General features: G+C 42.8%; 2 protein-coding genes across 2 annotated transcripts in view; one reads left to right on the top strand and one right to left on the bottom strand.

Moving 5' to 3' along the window:
• Nucleotides 1-268: 268 nt before the first annotated feature.
• On the bottom strand, nucleotides 269-3,146 carry ccn1 (cellular communication network factor 1). The gene is made up of 5 exons (XM_071925635.2): nucleotides 2,883-3,146; nucleotides 2,435-2,660; nucleotides 1,765-2,109; nucleotides 1,422-1,624; nucleotides 269-1,303 (listed from the first exon to the last, which is right to left on the bottom strand). The coding sequence occupies exons 1-5, from the start codon at nucleotides 2,928-2,930 to the stop codon at nucleotides 1,001-1,003; spliced, it is 1,125 nt and encodes a 374-aa protein (XP_071781736.1). The 5' UTR covers nucleotides 2,931-3,146; the 3' UTR covers nucleotides 269-1,000.
• Nucleotides 3,147-9,704: 6,558 nt separating this feature from the next.
• The window catches only part of ddah1 (dimethylarginine dimethylaminohydrolase 1), a 59,388-nt gene continuing 52,640 nt past the window's right edge, over nucleotides 9,705-16,452 (top strand). The window contains exon 1 of the mRNA XM_071925649.2: nucleotides 9,705-10,181. Within this exon, the coding sequence (XP_071781750.1) occupies nucleotides 9,888-10,181 (294 nt within the window). The 5' untranslated portion in view covers nucleotides 9,705-9,887. The remainder of the gene's footprint in view (nucleotides 10,182-16,452) is intronic.

Raw genomic sequence — 16,452 nt, 5'->3', positions numbered from 1 at the left:
CCAGATCAAGTGAAAGCAAGCTAGCTCGCTTCAGAATGGCATTCCAAAGCACAGAAAGTCAGGAGAGAGTCTCCAAGGTTGTGTTATATAAGAACAGACTGACCCTGCACAATATCTGTCTGAGAATCTGTTGTGTCTACAGTATGATATAACTGAAGGATTTTCTCCACTGGAAATAATGACTTTAAATAATCTGCCTTGCCTCTGTGCATGTGTGCATTGTTTGCATGGTCCGGCACCGTCGATTGAACACAATGAACCCAGGTGGTATATTTCATAAATAAATCAGTTTTATTTGTAACATATAAAATTAAATCATTTTACAATTTATTCCAGTATGACACATAATATCCAAATAAAGTAGCTACATTTTTTTGATAAATAATATTAATAACAATAATAAAAACATTCATTCATTCTTTGACATGTTTCGCTTTGTCTTTTTGATAAAGTCAGGGAGTTCAATAGCTGCCACAAAACATGAACATTAATGCCCACGTCAGGAAGGAATGAAACCACACACTTGTTAAACAAGTCGAGAGGTTCCATTTGGTGTCTTGTTCTTAGGATACAGGATGGTATACTAATTCAGTTGCGCATGTGCATACCCACATATACACACACAAGTCTACAGTTTGGGTCATGTCTGATGTTAAAGATCAAAATATACACAGCGAATTGATATCAACGACTAACATACATTTACAAATATTAATTACATGTTGCTCCATAACGAAGCTACCTAGGATGCTCCATTAATATGAAGCGATTCTTATTTAAGAATGCTGATGTAGTCACAGCAAACAGTGCACTTCATTAAGTCCTCATGATGTAAGCCCACAATTCCTTGGGAATCTAGTTACAACAAGGAGTTGGTAGTTGATTGGCGGTCGATTTTACACCCCTGCAGTCAAATGGTCTGCCATTGGCTGCCATTGTTGCTGCTTATCTCTTTCTCGCTCTCTTTCTTAGGGGTTTGGTCGTTCTTAGCCAATCAGACTCAGTCTCTGAACTTGTGGATGTCGTTGGAGAGGCGGTAGAAGGGGTAGGAGGCTTCGTTGGCATGGGGACAGTTGTAGGTGCACTTGCAGGACTCGATCATCATGACGTTCTTGTTGAAGGTCTCGCCGTCCTCGCAGCGGAACTTGACGCGGATGGTTCTGGTGTCGTGAGGGCTGCAGCAGCGCCCGTCCACGCAGGCCCCGCAGTACTTGGGCCTGTACTTCTTCAGGCTGGAGCAGCCGGCGTAGGTGAACTTGACTGGCTGGCTGGACTTCTTGGTTCTGCTGCACTTCTTTCCTTTCTGTGGAGGGAGGAACAACAGAGAGAGGAACATTTAGTCATGTGCGCAGACCCAGAAGTGATGTTTTTTGGTATCATGCATGCTTCCATCATCTATAGTCATGGTGGCTCAAGCTTACCTTCAGACTGGAATAAGGTGACTGGGTGCATGGCCGCACTTCACAGATTCTTGTCTCTTTGACCAGCTTGCACTCGCTGTTGTTGTTGGTGACTCTGGTGGAGATGCCTGTTCCACAGGTCTTGGAGCACTGGGACCAGGGAGTGGTTTGGACAATGCACTTCTGTCTGTCAAACATGTGGCCCTCAGGCTGCACTCTGAATGCTGTGATAAAAAGAACAAATGGAAACATCACGTTAGCAACATAGACAGCTGCATATTTTCAAAGGGCTTCCAAAGGGAGCCAATGGAAAACATCTAGAAAATAAAAACATGGCTGCCAGAGAGAGCGGCTGCTTTCTTACCAGGTAGAGACTTGAGTCCGCCCTTGACGATGGCGACGAGCTCGTTCCTGTTGGTGAGGTCTCTCTCCGACTCGTCTGTGAGCGTGTCTTTGCCAAAGAGCTTCTCCAGGATGTCGGTCTCCTTGCCATCGTCGCACACCCACTCTTCGCAGCACTGGCCTGCCACCTTGACCAGTCTGGGGTTGGCACAGCCCAGGTTGGGTAGGGAGAGCTCCTGTGGGCACAGCGGCACACATCCCACCGCCCCATCGATGCACGTGCACTGGTGTTTACAGTTGGGCTGGAAGCTCTCTCCATTCTGGTAGATCCTGCTGTTGTACTCGCAGGGTCTGCCCTCTGACTTGGCTGCAGCAGGAGAAAAAAAAGGGAGGAAAGGAATGTTATTCTTTCCTGCTCTGCTCAGAGACTTCTGCTGAAGACATCACATGGCTGCCGGATAAGGATCAGTTAAACTGTGAAATTCTTGAGGCTGCCTGAGGAGTCACTTTCTCTCCACAGTGGGCTGTCTGTGCTTTGAGGGTTAGACTAAGTTTCCTCCCAGCTGCATTCCACAGCGTTGAAATCACACAGGTTCTCTGACTCCAGAATAAAACACCGCTCATTTTCCAAACCTAACTTCAGGAACATTTAGAATCATGCTTATGTGGAGCTGGGTGGTCATTATACATACCTCGGCAGATGCCACGGGTGGTAGCAGCGAAGCTGGCCCCAAAGTTACACTCCAGCCCTTTAGTGTGGTCACAAGGCTCGGTCAGGCTGCAGTCCTCGTTGAGCTGCCTGGCGCAGACTTTGCAGCAGCCGCAGCCGTCCAGGACGACGCTCACACCGGGTGCGCACTTGGGCATCTCCAGCGGACACTCACACACGGCGGGGCAAGAGGAAGAGGAGGAGAGGACCTGTACAGCCAACAAGAAAACCCCTCGTTAAAGACTAAAACTTTTCCAAGTCATGCCACACAAACCCTGATCCTAATATCCCCAAACTATCGCATCCCTCCCTGCTACTTCATCCCGTAATAAAAAAAGAAGGTTCTATTCATTCCCCCCTTGTTGGGATAACAAACTGTATAAGCATGCTGAAACGTTTTCCTTTCAGACTGCAATGAAGACATAACTCACCACGTTGAAACTCCCAATGAAGATAGCGACAACAGTAAGCATCAGCATCTTGGATATATTTTTTTTCTCGTGCGTATTCAAGAAGAATCCTGTTCCCAGTTAGATTTTCTGAAAGGTAGGTAGTCTGTCTTCGGAGGAATCCTTAAGTTTGTTTCCTCGGTCAGTCGTCTGTCTCTCTTGATTTGTTTGGTAGTAGTCTCTAGTAATAAGAGGCTCCTTTAGAGAAGGCGTTGAAGCTCCTGGTAAAGCGGTTGCAGTCTGCTGAGGTCCGGCCACCTCCGGACTTATATACTGTAGTGGGAAGCTGACGTCGTTCCTGGGCTGCCTGCTGAACTGTTCCCAAACTATGCCAGGAATGTTTCTTGGCGCATTTTCCATCCAAGGCCTAAGCTCCACCCTGTCTAAACCTTTCTTTTTTTTTTCTCTCAAATGGATTTTTTCCCCCCTGGATCCCATCTGAACACACTTTTCCGTCTCACATTTTTCCCTTCTTCTTTACCCCCCTTTCATTCTTTTCCTCTGCTTACTTCTCACATCTATCAACTCAAGTTCAATTGACTTCACTTTGGAAGTCGCAGAGATTAGATGGTTTATTGCAACATTTTTTTTTTTGTCTGGGATGAAACAATGCTGTCCTGAATTTTTTTTTCCCCTATTTCATGTTGTCACTAAATAAGTCAAAGAAACCATTCTATAATTTGATATGTTCTTGTTTTCAGTGTCATGAAAGTGTGTGTGCCTTTGATCTTTTTTTAAATTAGGCTATCATATGCTGTTGGTTGTTCATCACTGATGCCACATCTATAATAAGAGCTATTGTAATCTTATGATAATTTTATGTATTAGGTTACAGTAAAAACCTTAAACTATATTGCAGCTATTATTTCAAAACTCATACATAAAATCCTATAATAATACCACAGGCAATAGAAAAAAAGTACGATAAGGTAACTATAAACTCACTATTTAGTATGACAGACACAGTGCAAGTCCCTATAGGAATATTATAAGGTTATTACAGTGATTTTGTGTCAAGGCATGTTAGTCATTATTTTAACAATGCTGTTTAAGTAATTAGTTAAATACAGCTTTACAGTGTGTTACAGTGGTCACACGTTTAAAATAGCTGTAGGTTTTTGTGTGTGCGTCTTAAAGGAGTGGGTAGAAATAAGTTTAACAGCGTCTATTTCTGGCTCTCCATTGCCTTTATTCAGAAGAGCTAAGCGTTTCCAGATGCGCACCAGAGCTCAGACGTAACAATATTGCCATATTTGGTATGGCAGTAGCCTACATTATTAACATATTTCTCTCCCTTTGGCCAGCCGACCACAAAGCATTCCTGACAGCTTAAAGGCTTGTTAAATATGTTCTTCATGCAGGGAAATTCCTTTGCATTCATTCCTTGAGTTAATTTAACTTTTCACGCAATCTGTCCATCACGTTTCGGGGGAGAAAAAAAAACGTGGGTCTAGTAGTAGTGATCCAATTTTCCACAAGAGATGTTGGTTTTGTGGGGGGGAGAAAAATACTTGGTCTTTGTCTACTTTTTACATCAGGGGTCTCCAATAAGTCCCATTCCACCGAAGTTTTGAAATGTATTCCGATTGTTGAAGCCTCAGTTTTGACCAAAGAAAACCGAGATGCGTAAAGAAGCATAAGCGATTATTGCCATGAGCGGCTGACTGATTTTAAAAGAAGACTTTCATAATTTGTTTATTTGTGTTTCTTAAAGTTTATACAAGGACTGGACATATGACTACCTCTCCCCTGTAACTTAGTAGTCTAGACTTAACATGACGATATAGCCAACAAGACAAGCACAGAGCAATGTCAAGACGGCTGGAGAGCCACTCCGCGCGGTGAGTTTGTATTTCTTTTGCTTTTCACTATATTTCTGCGTGTTACAGCTGATGTTGACGGGCTGTGGAGTTTACTCTTGCAAAACTCTGAATCATCCTGTTGCCCTTAGGGAAAATGAACTATAGTAATCCTAAAATACATTTTGAGTTATACTATACAAATATCATAGAAAAAGTACAAGTCTCTAGCCTATATGGATATTACAGTGAATGTTTCGTTATGGTCGCTCTGTAGGCGGATAAAACTCCGAGTGTTGACACTGAATATTGACGCCTTTATAACCTACAGCAGGTTTCTCCTTGCGGACTGTCTGATTAGGCTTAGGTTGTCATTTATGGACATATTTTCGGACTTCCAGTTCAAGACACTAGATGGTGATGTGTAAAGGATACTGTTAATGATATGTCCAATGTTGCTTATTTGGTCTGGGGACAGTGATCGATAGCCTAACCAGATGGCAATCAGATATGGAACAAAATTTGTATTCATCGGTCAGATTCAGATTATGAGCATTGTTCTGTCTAGGAGTGATTTGACATCGTGGTCCAGGTTTATGAACGGATACAGAAATTACGTGTGTGTGTTTGGGTTGGGGGTGTGTCAGTGTGTGTGTGTGTGTATATATGTGTGTTTGGGTTGGGGGTGTGTCTGTGTGTGCTGCACATGTGCATTGTGCTCTTTTGTTAATTCCACTCTTGTGTGTGTTTTCAAGCACTATTGCATTATATTATATTGAAAAGGCAGCTGTGTGTTTCCAGTTGCTCCTGTGAATGTCAAAATATTGTAATACACTACATGAGCCTGATTTCAATAGATTAATAGGACCCATGTCATGTTCTATTTGATTGTCCACTGCTGTGTTGTGCTGAACTCTCTCATTTTCAAGTGTGTGTGTGTGTGTGTGTGTGTGTGTGTGTGTTTGTGTGTGTCTGCATGCCTGGGTGTGTGCACATTTGCTTGTGTGTGTGTATACTGTATGTGTGTATGTGTCTGGCTGCATGTGTGCATCCGCCCGTGTGTTATAGGAAACAGTGTTGTCATTGTACGTCAATGGAGAATAACATGCAATAATCTTCATTCCATAATTACCCATTCAGTTCAGGAAACATTCCAAAAGCTGGACATGCGTCTCCATGTAGTAATTGCGCTGGCATAATAGTTTCCACTAAGACTGTCTGAGAACCTCCATCCCTCACACACACACACACATATACACACTCAAACACACGTCTTTGCCCCATAAAATGAAGGGAGGGGGGCACTCCTTTACAGAAATGATCATTACATTATTCCCATGGCTCCTTAGCCCTGTATGTGCTTAGGCGATTTCAGTGTTCACCAAATTTTGAGAAATTGCGTGCTGTCTTGGGACCCAGCGTAATGGAAACCTATTGTCAGATCCCACCAGAAACAGTCCTGCAACCCGTAGTGGAAGAGACAGCGGGCCACAGACTCAGGAAGTTCTCAGGATGTCTGTGACGAAGCAGCCCTCCCCTTTCCCATTCATGTCCAAGCGACAGATGGAACAGAACAGGACAGCTCAGTGTGTTTAAACAACAGATTCCATTGTAGTATATTCAAGATAAATGTCATAACTGGTATGCGGTGTGTACGAGCTGCGCTTCCTCTCTCTGTCAGCTCATGGGACACCAGGAAGCCCGCTGAGTTATGGGTCGTTTTCGCGTGCGCAGGAGCGAGGACGAGGCCGACTATTAAAATGTTGAGTCAAGGTTTGAGGAAGTAAACATGTTGATGCAGAACTCAAGACCGTCCGTTCACATGCGTTGTGCTTTCTTTGGAATACTGGTTGGATTTCTGAATCAGTCCCAGCCTTGACCCCATGCGTGGCATTTGAACTTTTGCTGATTGTTTTGTCTTTGTTGTCTTGACCTAATTGAATGAGTAGACCTTGATTGAGGATGATCAACTCATAAACTTGTTACAGCATACTCTCCTCATTTCCGGCATTGATGTTTTGTGGCATATACCATTTGCTGTGGGCGGGGCCAGCGCTGAGCTGAGTTGTGGCTATCAAGGTGAGACTAGCGGCCACAACACTGGGAAGTTATCGCAACAACAACAGTGGTGGAATGCAGTAAGAAAAGAAGGAATAGAGAAGCTAAACATGCGGCAGACAAGACCTGTTCAAAGACACGGTTGAATATCGCCATTGCTTTCTTTTTGTAGATTCCCTGCAATAGCATCTTCTTCTTCAGCACCTGTTGCGGGCTTTACAGATGTCGGTTACCTCAACCTTAGGCTAGATGCCGTTTCAAGGTCGACAGCTTATCAAGATGAGTGACGTGTGCCCGGGCGTGAACTTGACCACCTGAGGGGAGGAGGGCAGGAGAAGCAGTACACTTCGCTGACTCAAGAAAACTTGCATGTTGTAGCTTTAAGTATAAAATGTTGGATAGAGGCAGTAAAGATAGGTCAGAGTGGGGGGAAGACATGCTGTGAGCTGAACTTCAACCCATGATATCACGAGCACATGGTATGTGCTAAACCTGCTGGGTCAACAGGATGCCCAGTTGTATTTTGGAGAAGGAGATATATGGAATTAGAAAATGCCTCGCCTCTTCTGCCACATTTGTAATATAAGGCAGAACCTCTACTTAAGCTCTCTCCCACCAGATATTTATCAAAGTGATGTGGCTTGGCCTCACCCAAAGGCTTTGTACAGTATGTGAAAGCGGGAGTAAGAGAACAAATCAATCTTAGTGAAATAGGATCGGCTGACATCCACATCCCAATCCCTTACTGTAGGAATCTGAAGAATCTAAGGCTCCGTCAAAAAATGATAAAAGAGGAACCTCCTTAATCTTTGTCAAAAAGTAATCGGCAGCTAAGGTTCAGTGGAAACGTTAAGAGACATTTCTAACTGAAGTGTAGTAATAATGACGAAGCGACAGTTATTATTGTGATGAAGTGTTGTAATTTACTTTTTGGTGTAGCCACTTTCCCTCAGCCTGCCTCGTCTACTTCTACTTCAGTTAGTGATTTCCTACATTTCCCAGAATGCCTTTCGACAAGCCCCAGAGAAGGGGTGTGAACCGTGTGAACTTGTTGCTTTCAATCAAAGGTGCATCTAAATATAGCTGCTAGCCAACTAGTTTGTGAACATTGGCACGTCCCTTACTCAAAACTCAACATATGCTGTACTGCATTGCATTCTGGTCTATTGGCTGCTATAGGTGGAGAAGTTGGTCTCTCTGCCTCTTCTGCAATGGATTTCTCTCTGTATGATTGTTGAACGTCGGTGCAAAATGGCGGCTCTAAAAAGAAGCCCTCGCTCTTTGATTCTGAGGGAGTGACACCAAAACCTGACGTTTGCCGTTGATGTTTCAGATAGCTGAAACAAAACAAAATGGGCCCAAAAACGCAAGGTACATCGCCAATAACTGTTTTTTGGACAGTGGTAAAGTATTTTAGGATAGATTTTTCCTTTAAGGAGGTGGAGTCATCTGTATATTTTAAAGGTAGTTAGGATCATGAATTTGTCTGAGTTGGGTGTGCTCTAGACTACACCCTCAAAGCATGTCTGGGTCACTTAGACGTCCAGAATCCCATCATTAGTCGGATCATACCAGACAAATAAGAGGTCCTGCTTTTGGTGCAGCTTCATCCACAGCTGGAGGAGCGTCTCTGCTTTCACTCATTTCTTTTATAGCTGCAGAATGTACCAGCCAGGTGCGCATATGAGGGCTTTCCTTCATCTAAACTAACCTAAATTCCTCAGCATGGAGAGAGGGACGGAGAGAAAGAGAGGGTGTTTTCTGGGCCAGACACCCATCCATGATGTGGAATGATGGAAAAAAGTCTGGGTGGGGGCAGGTGTTGGTGTCGAGGGAAAGGGGGGAAGGGGGGGGGGGGGTCCTGGCTGGAGTGGAAAATGGAATGTGGGGCTCCTGGAATGTTCTGGAATGTTTAGAGCAGTCGGGGATAATTGAGTGAATCTGGAACAAGAAAAGACAAACTGAGGTCCCGCGGTGGAAGAATGTGCTTCTGGGACGTCTAGAGAAACATTCCATCCATTCAGACAGCTTCACCGGGCCCAGAACCTTCCTTAGATGGCACCATGGGGAATAGGAGTACCTACACACACACACACACACACACATATACCGCTCTCCCTTTCACATTCTTGTCCTCTCACACTCCCCATACTGTAAGATCTTCCATAGGACAAGTCAAAGTAATCTTCTTTTACGCATCCTTTGTTCTTTAACTTTATGTACATTTATATATATATATATTGAAGATCTGCATACAGCACAGCAGTAAAATAGGATGTATTTACAGAAACCTTTGGCACAGGAATAGAGGCTTATTGAAATTGCATCTAGGTGTGTGTGTTCATTTTGTGAATAAAACATTGTTTTGTTCCTGTGGTCTCAGCTCTGTCTATGGTGTTGCAGATGTGCTTATTTCAGTAATACAAACTAGCACCATTGTCCCTTAAGAATAAGGTATTCCTATCATAAATTGTAGGATACTATACAAATATCACAGCAAACCAATAAGTGTCTATAGCGATATTATAGTGGTACAATAGAAAATACCACTATGTATGATAAAGTCACTCTAAACTCACTATTGAGTCCCACACAAAGTACCTATAGGAATATTATAGGAGTAATATTGGAATATTCTAGTGATTTTTTTAGGGCTGGAGACAACTTACTATTTGGTTACTTGCTGTTAAGAAACTATGAAAGAAAGTAACCGTGAGACTTTCGGGCTCGCTGGGCTGTTACGTTCTCACAGCAGAGACGCATTGAGCTATAGGTTCACTATATTACTGACTTGTCACTTGTTGGGCTGAGCGCTTCACTGGGAGCTGACACACTCGTACACGTGATGGTCGGTGCGCGTCACCGAAGCGCTGTCGCTCGCCTGGAGACCGGAGCGGGGCTGACACTTTATTTAGCAGGCTACTGTAAATAAAGAATAAAACCCCCCAACAAAGTGAGGGAAAACAAACAAACAAGCCAGCCGGCCAGTATCGGGTTAACTGATAGTATTTCCTCTCATTCATTCGCTGGGTTCTCTCCCAGGTTTTTTTTTTCTTTTCTTTTTTTTTTCTTCTTCTTTGTATTTAGGCTATTTTCCAGATTTGAGGTTGCCAACTACGGGAAGGAAAACATGGCTGGCTTAATGGCAGGTTTTGGTCATTTCACCCACGCCGTCGTCCGGGGTATCCCCACGTCCCTGGCCAAAGAGGCGCTGAGGAGCAGCCAGTCGGAGGTGGACGTGGCCAAGGCGCGGAGGGAGCATGAGGCGTACGTCGAGGTCCTGAGGAGGAGACTCGGGCTGGAGGTGGTCGAGCTCCCCGCGGACGAGGCGCTCCCGGACTGCGTGTTCGTGGAGGACGCGGCCGTGGTCTGCGGTGACACGGCGCTCATTACCAGACCCGGGGCAGAGAGCAGGAGGAGAGAGGTAGGGGAAAGTGTCAACATATGTTTCACAGCATGACTCAATACACCGAAAATAATAATAAAAAAAAGTTTGATTTGTTAAGTGTGCAGGCTAGTTAAGTCCCCCAATGGTTTGCTGCCCGTCCTGCTCATTTCGGCATGGGATAAACAAGCTGCAGGGATGTTTTAGTGGTAAATAGTAGCCTAACTATCTGACCTCCAGTCGGGGATCATTATTGTCATCTCACAACCACCAACATAAACAGAAATCAATTGTGTGTTCAGAAAAGCTACATTAGGCTACATTAATACTTCTAACAATAATGCACACTAATAAGCTATATTTAATCAGCGTTCCTATGCCAGTCCTAAAAAGATAAGTCATCTCTATTCTGCAAATAAAAGAGGTGTGTAAACTGAGTTTTAGGCGGGTTTACCCTCCACTACATGCCTGATAGGCTGTAAATGTCACCATCTGTGCCATACCGAGATCACAATGTAACCACAATGTAACCGTGCGCCAGCCTATACAAAGGGATATGGTGATTAGGCATCAGGCAACGCCCTATGAAAGACGACCAGTAGTCAATAGATGGAAGAAGCCTAAATCACGATGTGTGTCAATGCCCTTTGTGTCCTGGACTTGTGCTGCACCATGCATTTTCCATAGCAGGGCATCAGTTTAAAGATTTGATTTTTCTGTATTTCACAGCTAATGTATCTTGGTAATGTAGCCTATTGTCAGCTGTCACTTCATACTGAATGTTGGTTGTCATAAGACTTAATGGGATGATTTTTTTAAAAGTAGATCAGCACCCAATCGCACAGAAATTGCCTGAATAGGATGCATGGCAAGATCTACTTTTTATTGTAGTATATCCTTGCCAATAAATCATGTGATTTTTTTTTATTATTAAGACATACTTTATGAACTGATAGACTTCATGAACCTAACTGTCCAGAAAAAAAAAACTGGATGTATCAATGAATCAAGAGGATTTTGAAAACAAAACAATGGTATGTGTGCGCTCAGTTTTGGTTGCCTAGTGAGGGTAGCTGCACTGTGTGTGTGTGTGTGAATGACAATGAGAGAGATGGTAGGACGGCTTCTGTGAAAGCCCCTGTCATTTCACATCAGAGTCACTTTGCTCGGCTCACTGGTGCTAATGGTCCTCAGCCTCACCAGTGGCAAAGATATTGATTGCAAAGCTTTGTGCTGCTACCTTCACCCAGCACAGACAGTTTTCATTTATGGCAAGTGGCGCAATATACATTTGCATACAAATATGGACATATCATCATGACGCTGCTGAAGCCTTTTCTCAGATTTGAATTTTTTTGATATTTCATAAAGCATTACCAGTGGTTTGGTTTGGACCCAAATTCTGCTCATGGGAAATGTCTGACGACTGTCATGACATTTAAAAATGGCAAAGTCTGTGCAGAACATGAGCAATACATTTGCAAAAACAAGAGTGTTAAAATTGACTGAGATCACAGTTGGATTTGGAAAATGCATGTGACATTTTATTATCTCAGCTTAAAATTGCAAGGTATGCAGCAGCGGTATTGGATCGTTTTATTCAAAACTAGTTATAATTTTCAGTGAAACAAAGCTTCATTGTCTTCATTTGAGTTGAAGTGCCCTGTCCAGCAGGATGCATTGTGGAAAATCAACAGAATGGCTATGTTTACAGTGAAGAGGGCATAAATGCTTTGTTCTACAGCTTAGGTTATGGGGTAATTTGAGGGTGGATGAATAGGGATGGTAATTTCCTTGTCAATAGTGGTTGTCAACACCCTGATGCACACTGTTGAACTAATAAATGTTTCTACTTGCATGGAGAGAGGAGTGCATTTTTCATAATTTTCCTCTAGTCTCATCATCCTAACATTTGCACCTTAAGTAGGTACAAGATGTAGCCAAATACTGTCAGCATCACCACAGTGCCTATAGTCAGTGTAAAGAACATCCTCATGGGTGTTATGGCTTTTATACAATTATTACCAAAGCTTGTGCGGTCTGAAAAGTTTTCTTCAAACTTTGATAACTAGCTCACTAGTTACCACAAGAACTGGCATAGCAACAAATAAGCGGGTCAGACGTGTTCCAGCCTGTAACACGTATGACCAGTCAGATCGCTTCGCTGTGCTTCCCTGGTGTGGAATGTATCATACTGCATGCCATAAAGCATCGGCATACATGTCGTTTTCTAATGTTATAATGTAAGAATAGTGCATACACTTACAAAGCGCCAACGATGCCTCATAATTCACTTGAAGTTAAATGTTACTTACATTAGGTGCATCCTCTTTTACCTGAGATTTGATGGAAAGTCTAAGGGAAAACAACAATTTTCCTTCTCATCAGCCCCCTTGGAATAAATCCCGCTGTGGTGAAGGTGAATAAGTGAACTACAGTTGTGTGATCAATGACCTCCCCTTAGGCTTGACGAATGCTTTTTCTCCCCCGAGGTTCAGCCAAACTGTTTGCTTCACCAGTCACAATTATACCGCTGTGTTAGAAGGCTCTAGCTTCATGTCTTAGCTTCAGACGCCTCTGTGTTGAAATAATCAACATCTCCCATTCTCTGTTGATTGAGTGCCGGGGGTTAATTTCCATCACATAATTACCTCTGACTTTTCGACAGACTTGCATGTAGATGAGGCTTACAGCGCAACACTGCATGTTAATGCTGTGTTATTAGCTCAGAATTACGCAGAGACTCAGGACAGTCAAGATTGATTCTGAAGAATCGACAAACATCCAGGGTGACTTTAATTGGATGAGTCTGTTTTCTAACCTAAAAGATTAATGAACCACAAGGAATGGCTTTTCTATCTACTACATGGTTGGTCAGAGCCCAGTCTGTTTTTTCTGCCTTGATTCCTATATTTTCAGCCCTCTCAGTCCCTCATTTGTGGCTCCCAATTTACTGCTAAGATGTATGAGGCTAGCTTCAGTCAGTTTCATTTATACATGAGGGGCTTGTCACTGCGCCCCTGCTCAACTTGCCAGATTAGTTGACTTTTGGAAGTCAGTTTAGACTCACACAGACATGATCAAGGTTAGAGGCAATTGAGTACATTTTCTAATGTTGAATTGGGAATAAAATATTAAAAACAGATTAGTTTATACTAGTCTGGTTCAGTTATATGTGCTGCCAGTGAAACTCTGGACTTTGAAATGTTAATAATTTATTGACTGTCAGGGTTGAGACCTTTGTTGTGAATGAATACTAGAAATATTTAACTCAGATAAGGTTCAAGTATACTGCAGGGGAACTGATGTGGGCATAAAGAGCTGTGCTTATCTCTCTTGGTAGGAATCATTTGTTACTGCTATTTTTTTCAAATTGCAAGGATTGTTTGAAAATCTTGTTTGTGAAGTCACTGGAGGGGAGATTAATTTGTTCACAGCATTTGATCATCCTACCTCTCCGCATTCACAGGATGAGGCCATCGCTCTTTATAATTGAATATATGCATTGTAAAGTTGCTCATTATTGAACAATATAAGACTAGATGGAGTAAGTTATGAAATATTTCCAGAGGTTACAGGAATATCCTATCCATTAGGCTGTGGCTTAAAAGCCTTTTCTATTAGAGGAAATGCTTGTCTAAATGGAACACATTATTGTGCACTGCAGACTACAGCATTGTCTCAAAACACACCAACAACTTCTCCAAAATAAGCATTAGTTTACCATTTAACCAAAGCGAGCTGTAACTGTTTGCTGACTAAGGTGGAGCCAGAGCTGCAGATAAAGTCAGCTGACCTTTAGTCTGTCGTTCGCTGTGAACCCATCGAGAAATCATAATGGAAAAATGTTTGGATGAGATTGTTTTCAAAAACTGCACAAGTAAGCCTGATTGATATTTTATGCTTTAGTATTGCTGCATTCAGCTGAGACACCAAAGTATTTCCAAAATGTCAGCCTTTTCAGAATTAAGGGAGAAACTCAGACTGACAGGAAAGCGTTTATGAAATTTTAACGTATTCCATGAGCCCTATAGGGTCTTAAGTCATAAAACCTACTCAGCACATTAATGATCGTGCACACTTTCAATTCAAGTAAAAAACAAAACCACTAAAATAGGAGTTATGAGGTTTTCATTTGACAGCGTATGCTTGTCTGTAATTACACAGACCTTGTGCAATGTAATTACATAACTCGGGCACTGACCAACAGTCAGTGTCAGCCACTGGTTATGCAATGACAATTGTTTGGTTAGAACTTTGAATTTCTGTCCAACACATTTCAAATGGCCTTTTTGTGCTGCCAGTTTTGATGTACTCAGAGATTTTAGGCTGATAATAAAAATGACTCATATTACGTCATATTACAATGGACTTCTTTATTAATATTTCCTTATTTCCTTATCTGCAAATGGCATAAGGTATTGAAATTCTGGGCAAGAAGTTATCTAACGGTTGTAAATTAAACATGTATTGCAAATGGCAGTTGATATGTGTCTTTGTGCATGGGGCTTTGATAGCATGCCTCACTTGACAACCGCACTGAGGAAGTTGGCCTTTAGTGCTGAATAGGCTTTAGTTTCCCTGTCACCTCTCCTGACCTTAATCATTAGTGTGGAAATTAGAAAACTGCCTATAGGGAAACATGTAGGGCAAACAAGGGAAGGTATTTTGTATGTGTTTTCAGTATTTTTGGACTCATCTCCTATCAATTCCGCATTAAGACTAAAAAACAAAAAACCTGCAAGTTTACTAATTTATTACATTTGCTTCATCTTAAGAAAAAGAGTAATCACAGAGATAAGTTTTGGCTGCTTTCATAATTTGTGGATATTATGAGACTTTCCTCCCAGTGCAGACAGGCTAACATTCACTGTCTAACTAAATTATCCAAAATTTGAACGGGTGAATCAAGCAGCCCGTTAATGTGCTGATCTTAATAAAAGTACTTAAGTATTCAGATTTGCAGGAAGGAAGGAAGTGTAGTGCAGATCTGGTGTGGATGAGTTTACAATGGGTTTCATTGTTAGTGTGGCATACCATTCGTACTCAGAAGTGTCTGAGTTGCACGGCTGTTTCTAAGCATCTTCATTAAGTCATTTTCAAGCTGTTATATTGAGCAGCAGTCCTTCATCCATAGATTTCTTTTTCTGAGGCTTTATTGATCTATTTTGATGGACTCTGTGAATTACAACTCAATTAGCATAGTATTGAATATTTGTACGCTTTGAAAACCCCTTTGGCAAAGTCCCATCACTATTAACTGTAGATACGCTATAGCAGGTTTTGATCTGCTGACATTCCTTGTGCTGTTCAAACATGTTTTTTTGAAAGGCTCAAAACTGTTTTTATTTGCTCTGATTGACCTTGCAAACCTTGCCATTAACAACAGACATAGAGGTGGTTCTGAGTGTCAAATGCTCGGGATGAGGGTGAGCACCTCCGAATCTGAGACCATGGTTCTCTCCTGGAAAAAGGTGGCCTGTCCTATTCAGATGGGGAGAGAGCAGCTGCCTCATGTGCAGGAGTTCAGGTATCTTGGGGTGTTAATCACAAGTTAGGGTCAAGGGACTGTGAGTCTGGGAGATTGGGTGGTTAGGTGCAGCAGCTGCAGTAATGCAGGGATTGCATGGGACCGTGATGCTAAAGAGAGAGCTGAGCCACAAAGCAGCGCTCTCAATTTACCAGTCAGTCTTCGTTCTCTCTCTCTCACCTATGGTTGCAAAGCTTTGGGTAGTGACTGAAACAATGAGATCGCGGATACAAGTGGCCGAAATGAGGTTTCTCTGCAGAGTGGCTGGGCTCACTGTCCGTGACAGGGTGCAGAGCTCAGTAATGAGGACCTCAGAGTCGATCTGCTGCTCCTCCGCATTCAGAGGAGCCAGCTAAAGTGGTTCCAGTCTCACCCGACTGGGAGGTAGACCCAGGACATGCTGCAGGGATGTCATCTCCCAGCATGCCTGGGAGCACGTTGGCTTCCCCAGGAGGATCTGGAGGGGAAAAGGATGTCTAGGCTGCTCTGCCTGCTGTTGCTACTGTGACCCTGACCCAGATAAGAAAATACATAGTTAGATGGAAGGCAGAACCTTGCAGCAGACACTGGCTATCAGTCAAATTAAGGCAAACTATTAAAGCCACCATAGGCCAATTATTGAACATTAAAAACCATTGAGTTGAGCTCCATTTAGAGGCCCTTAATAGCTTTGGATAAAGCACAAAAGGAGTTTTCCTCTCAGAGGCCCTTACCTTTCTTTGACTTAAACACAGATAACTTCCCAATTTGCCATTGCAATGCACTCTACTGTATATCTGA

The sequence above is a fragment of the Centroberyx gerrardi genome, chromosome 9 (genome assembly GCF_048128805.1).
Source record: "Centroberyx gerrardi isolate f3 chromosome 9, fCenGer3.hap1.cur.20231027, whole genome shotgun sequence".
NCBI classification, from domain to species: domain Eukaryota; kingdom Metazoa; phylum Chordata; class Actinopteri; order Beryciformes; family Berycidae; genus Centroberyx; species Centroberyx gerrardi.
Note: the sequence above shows the minus strand (reverse complement) of the source record. Positions and strands in the feature narration are given on the sequence as shown.

Excerpts from the sequence above, each read along its gene's own strand:
- ccn1 (XM_071925635.2), bottom strand. The coding sequence starts at position 2,930 with ATGCTGATGCTTACTGTTGTCGCTATCTTCATTGGGAGTTTCAACGTG. Across the intron at positions 2,661-2,882 it reads TCATTGGGAGTTTCAACGTG|GTCCTCTCCTCCTCTTCCTC; the intron begins GTGAGTTATGTC and ends TTGGCTGTACAG. Across the intron at positions 1,304-1,421 it reads CACCTTATTCCAGTCTGAAG|AAAGGAAAGAAGTGCAGCAG; the intron begins GTAAGCTTGAGC and ends CTCCCTCCACAG.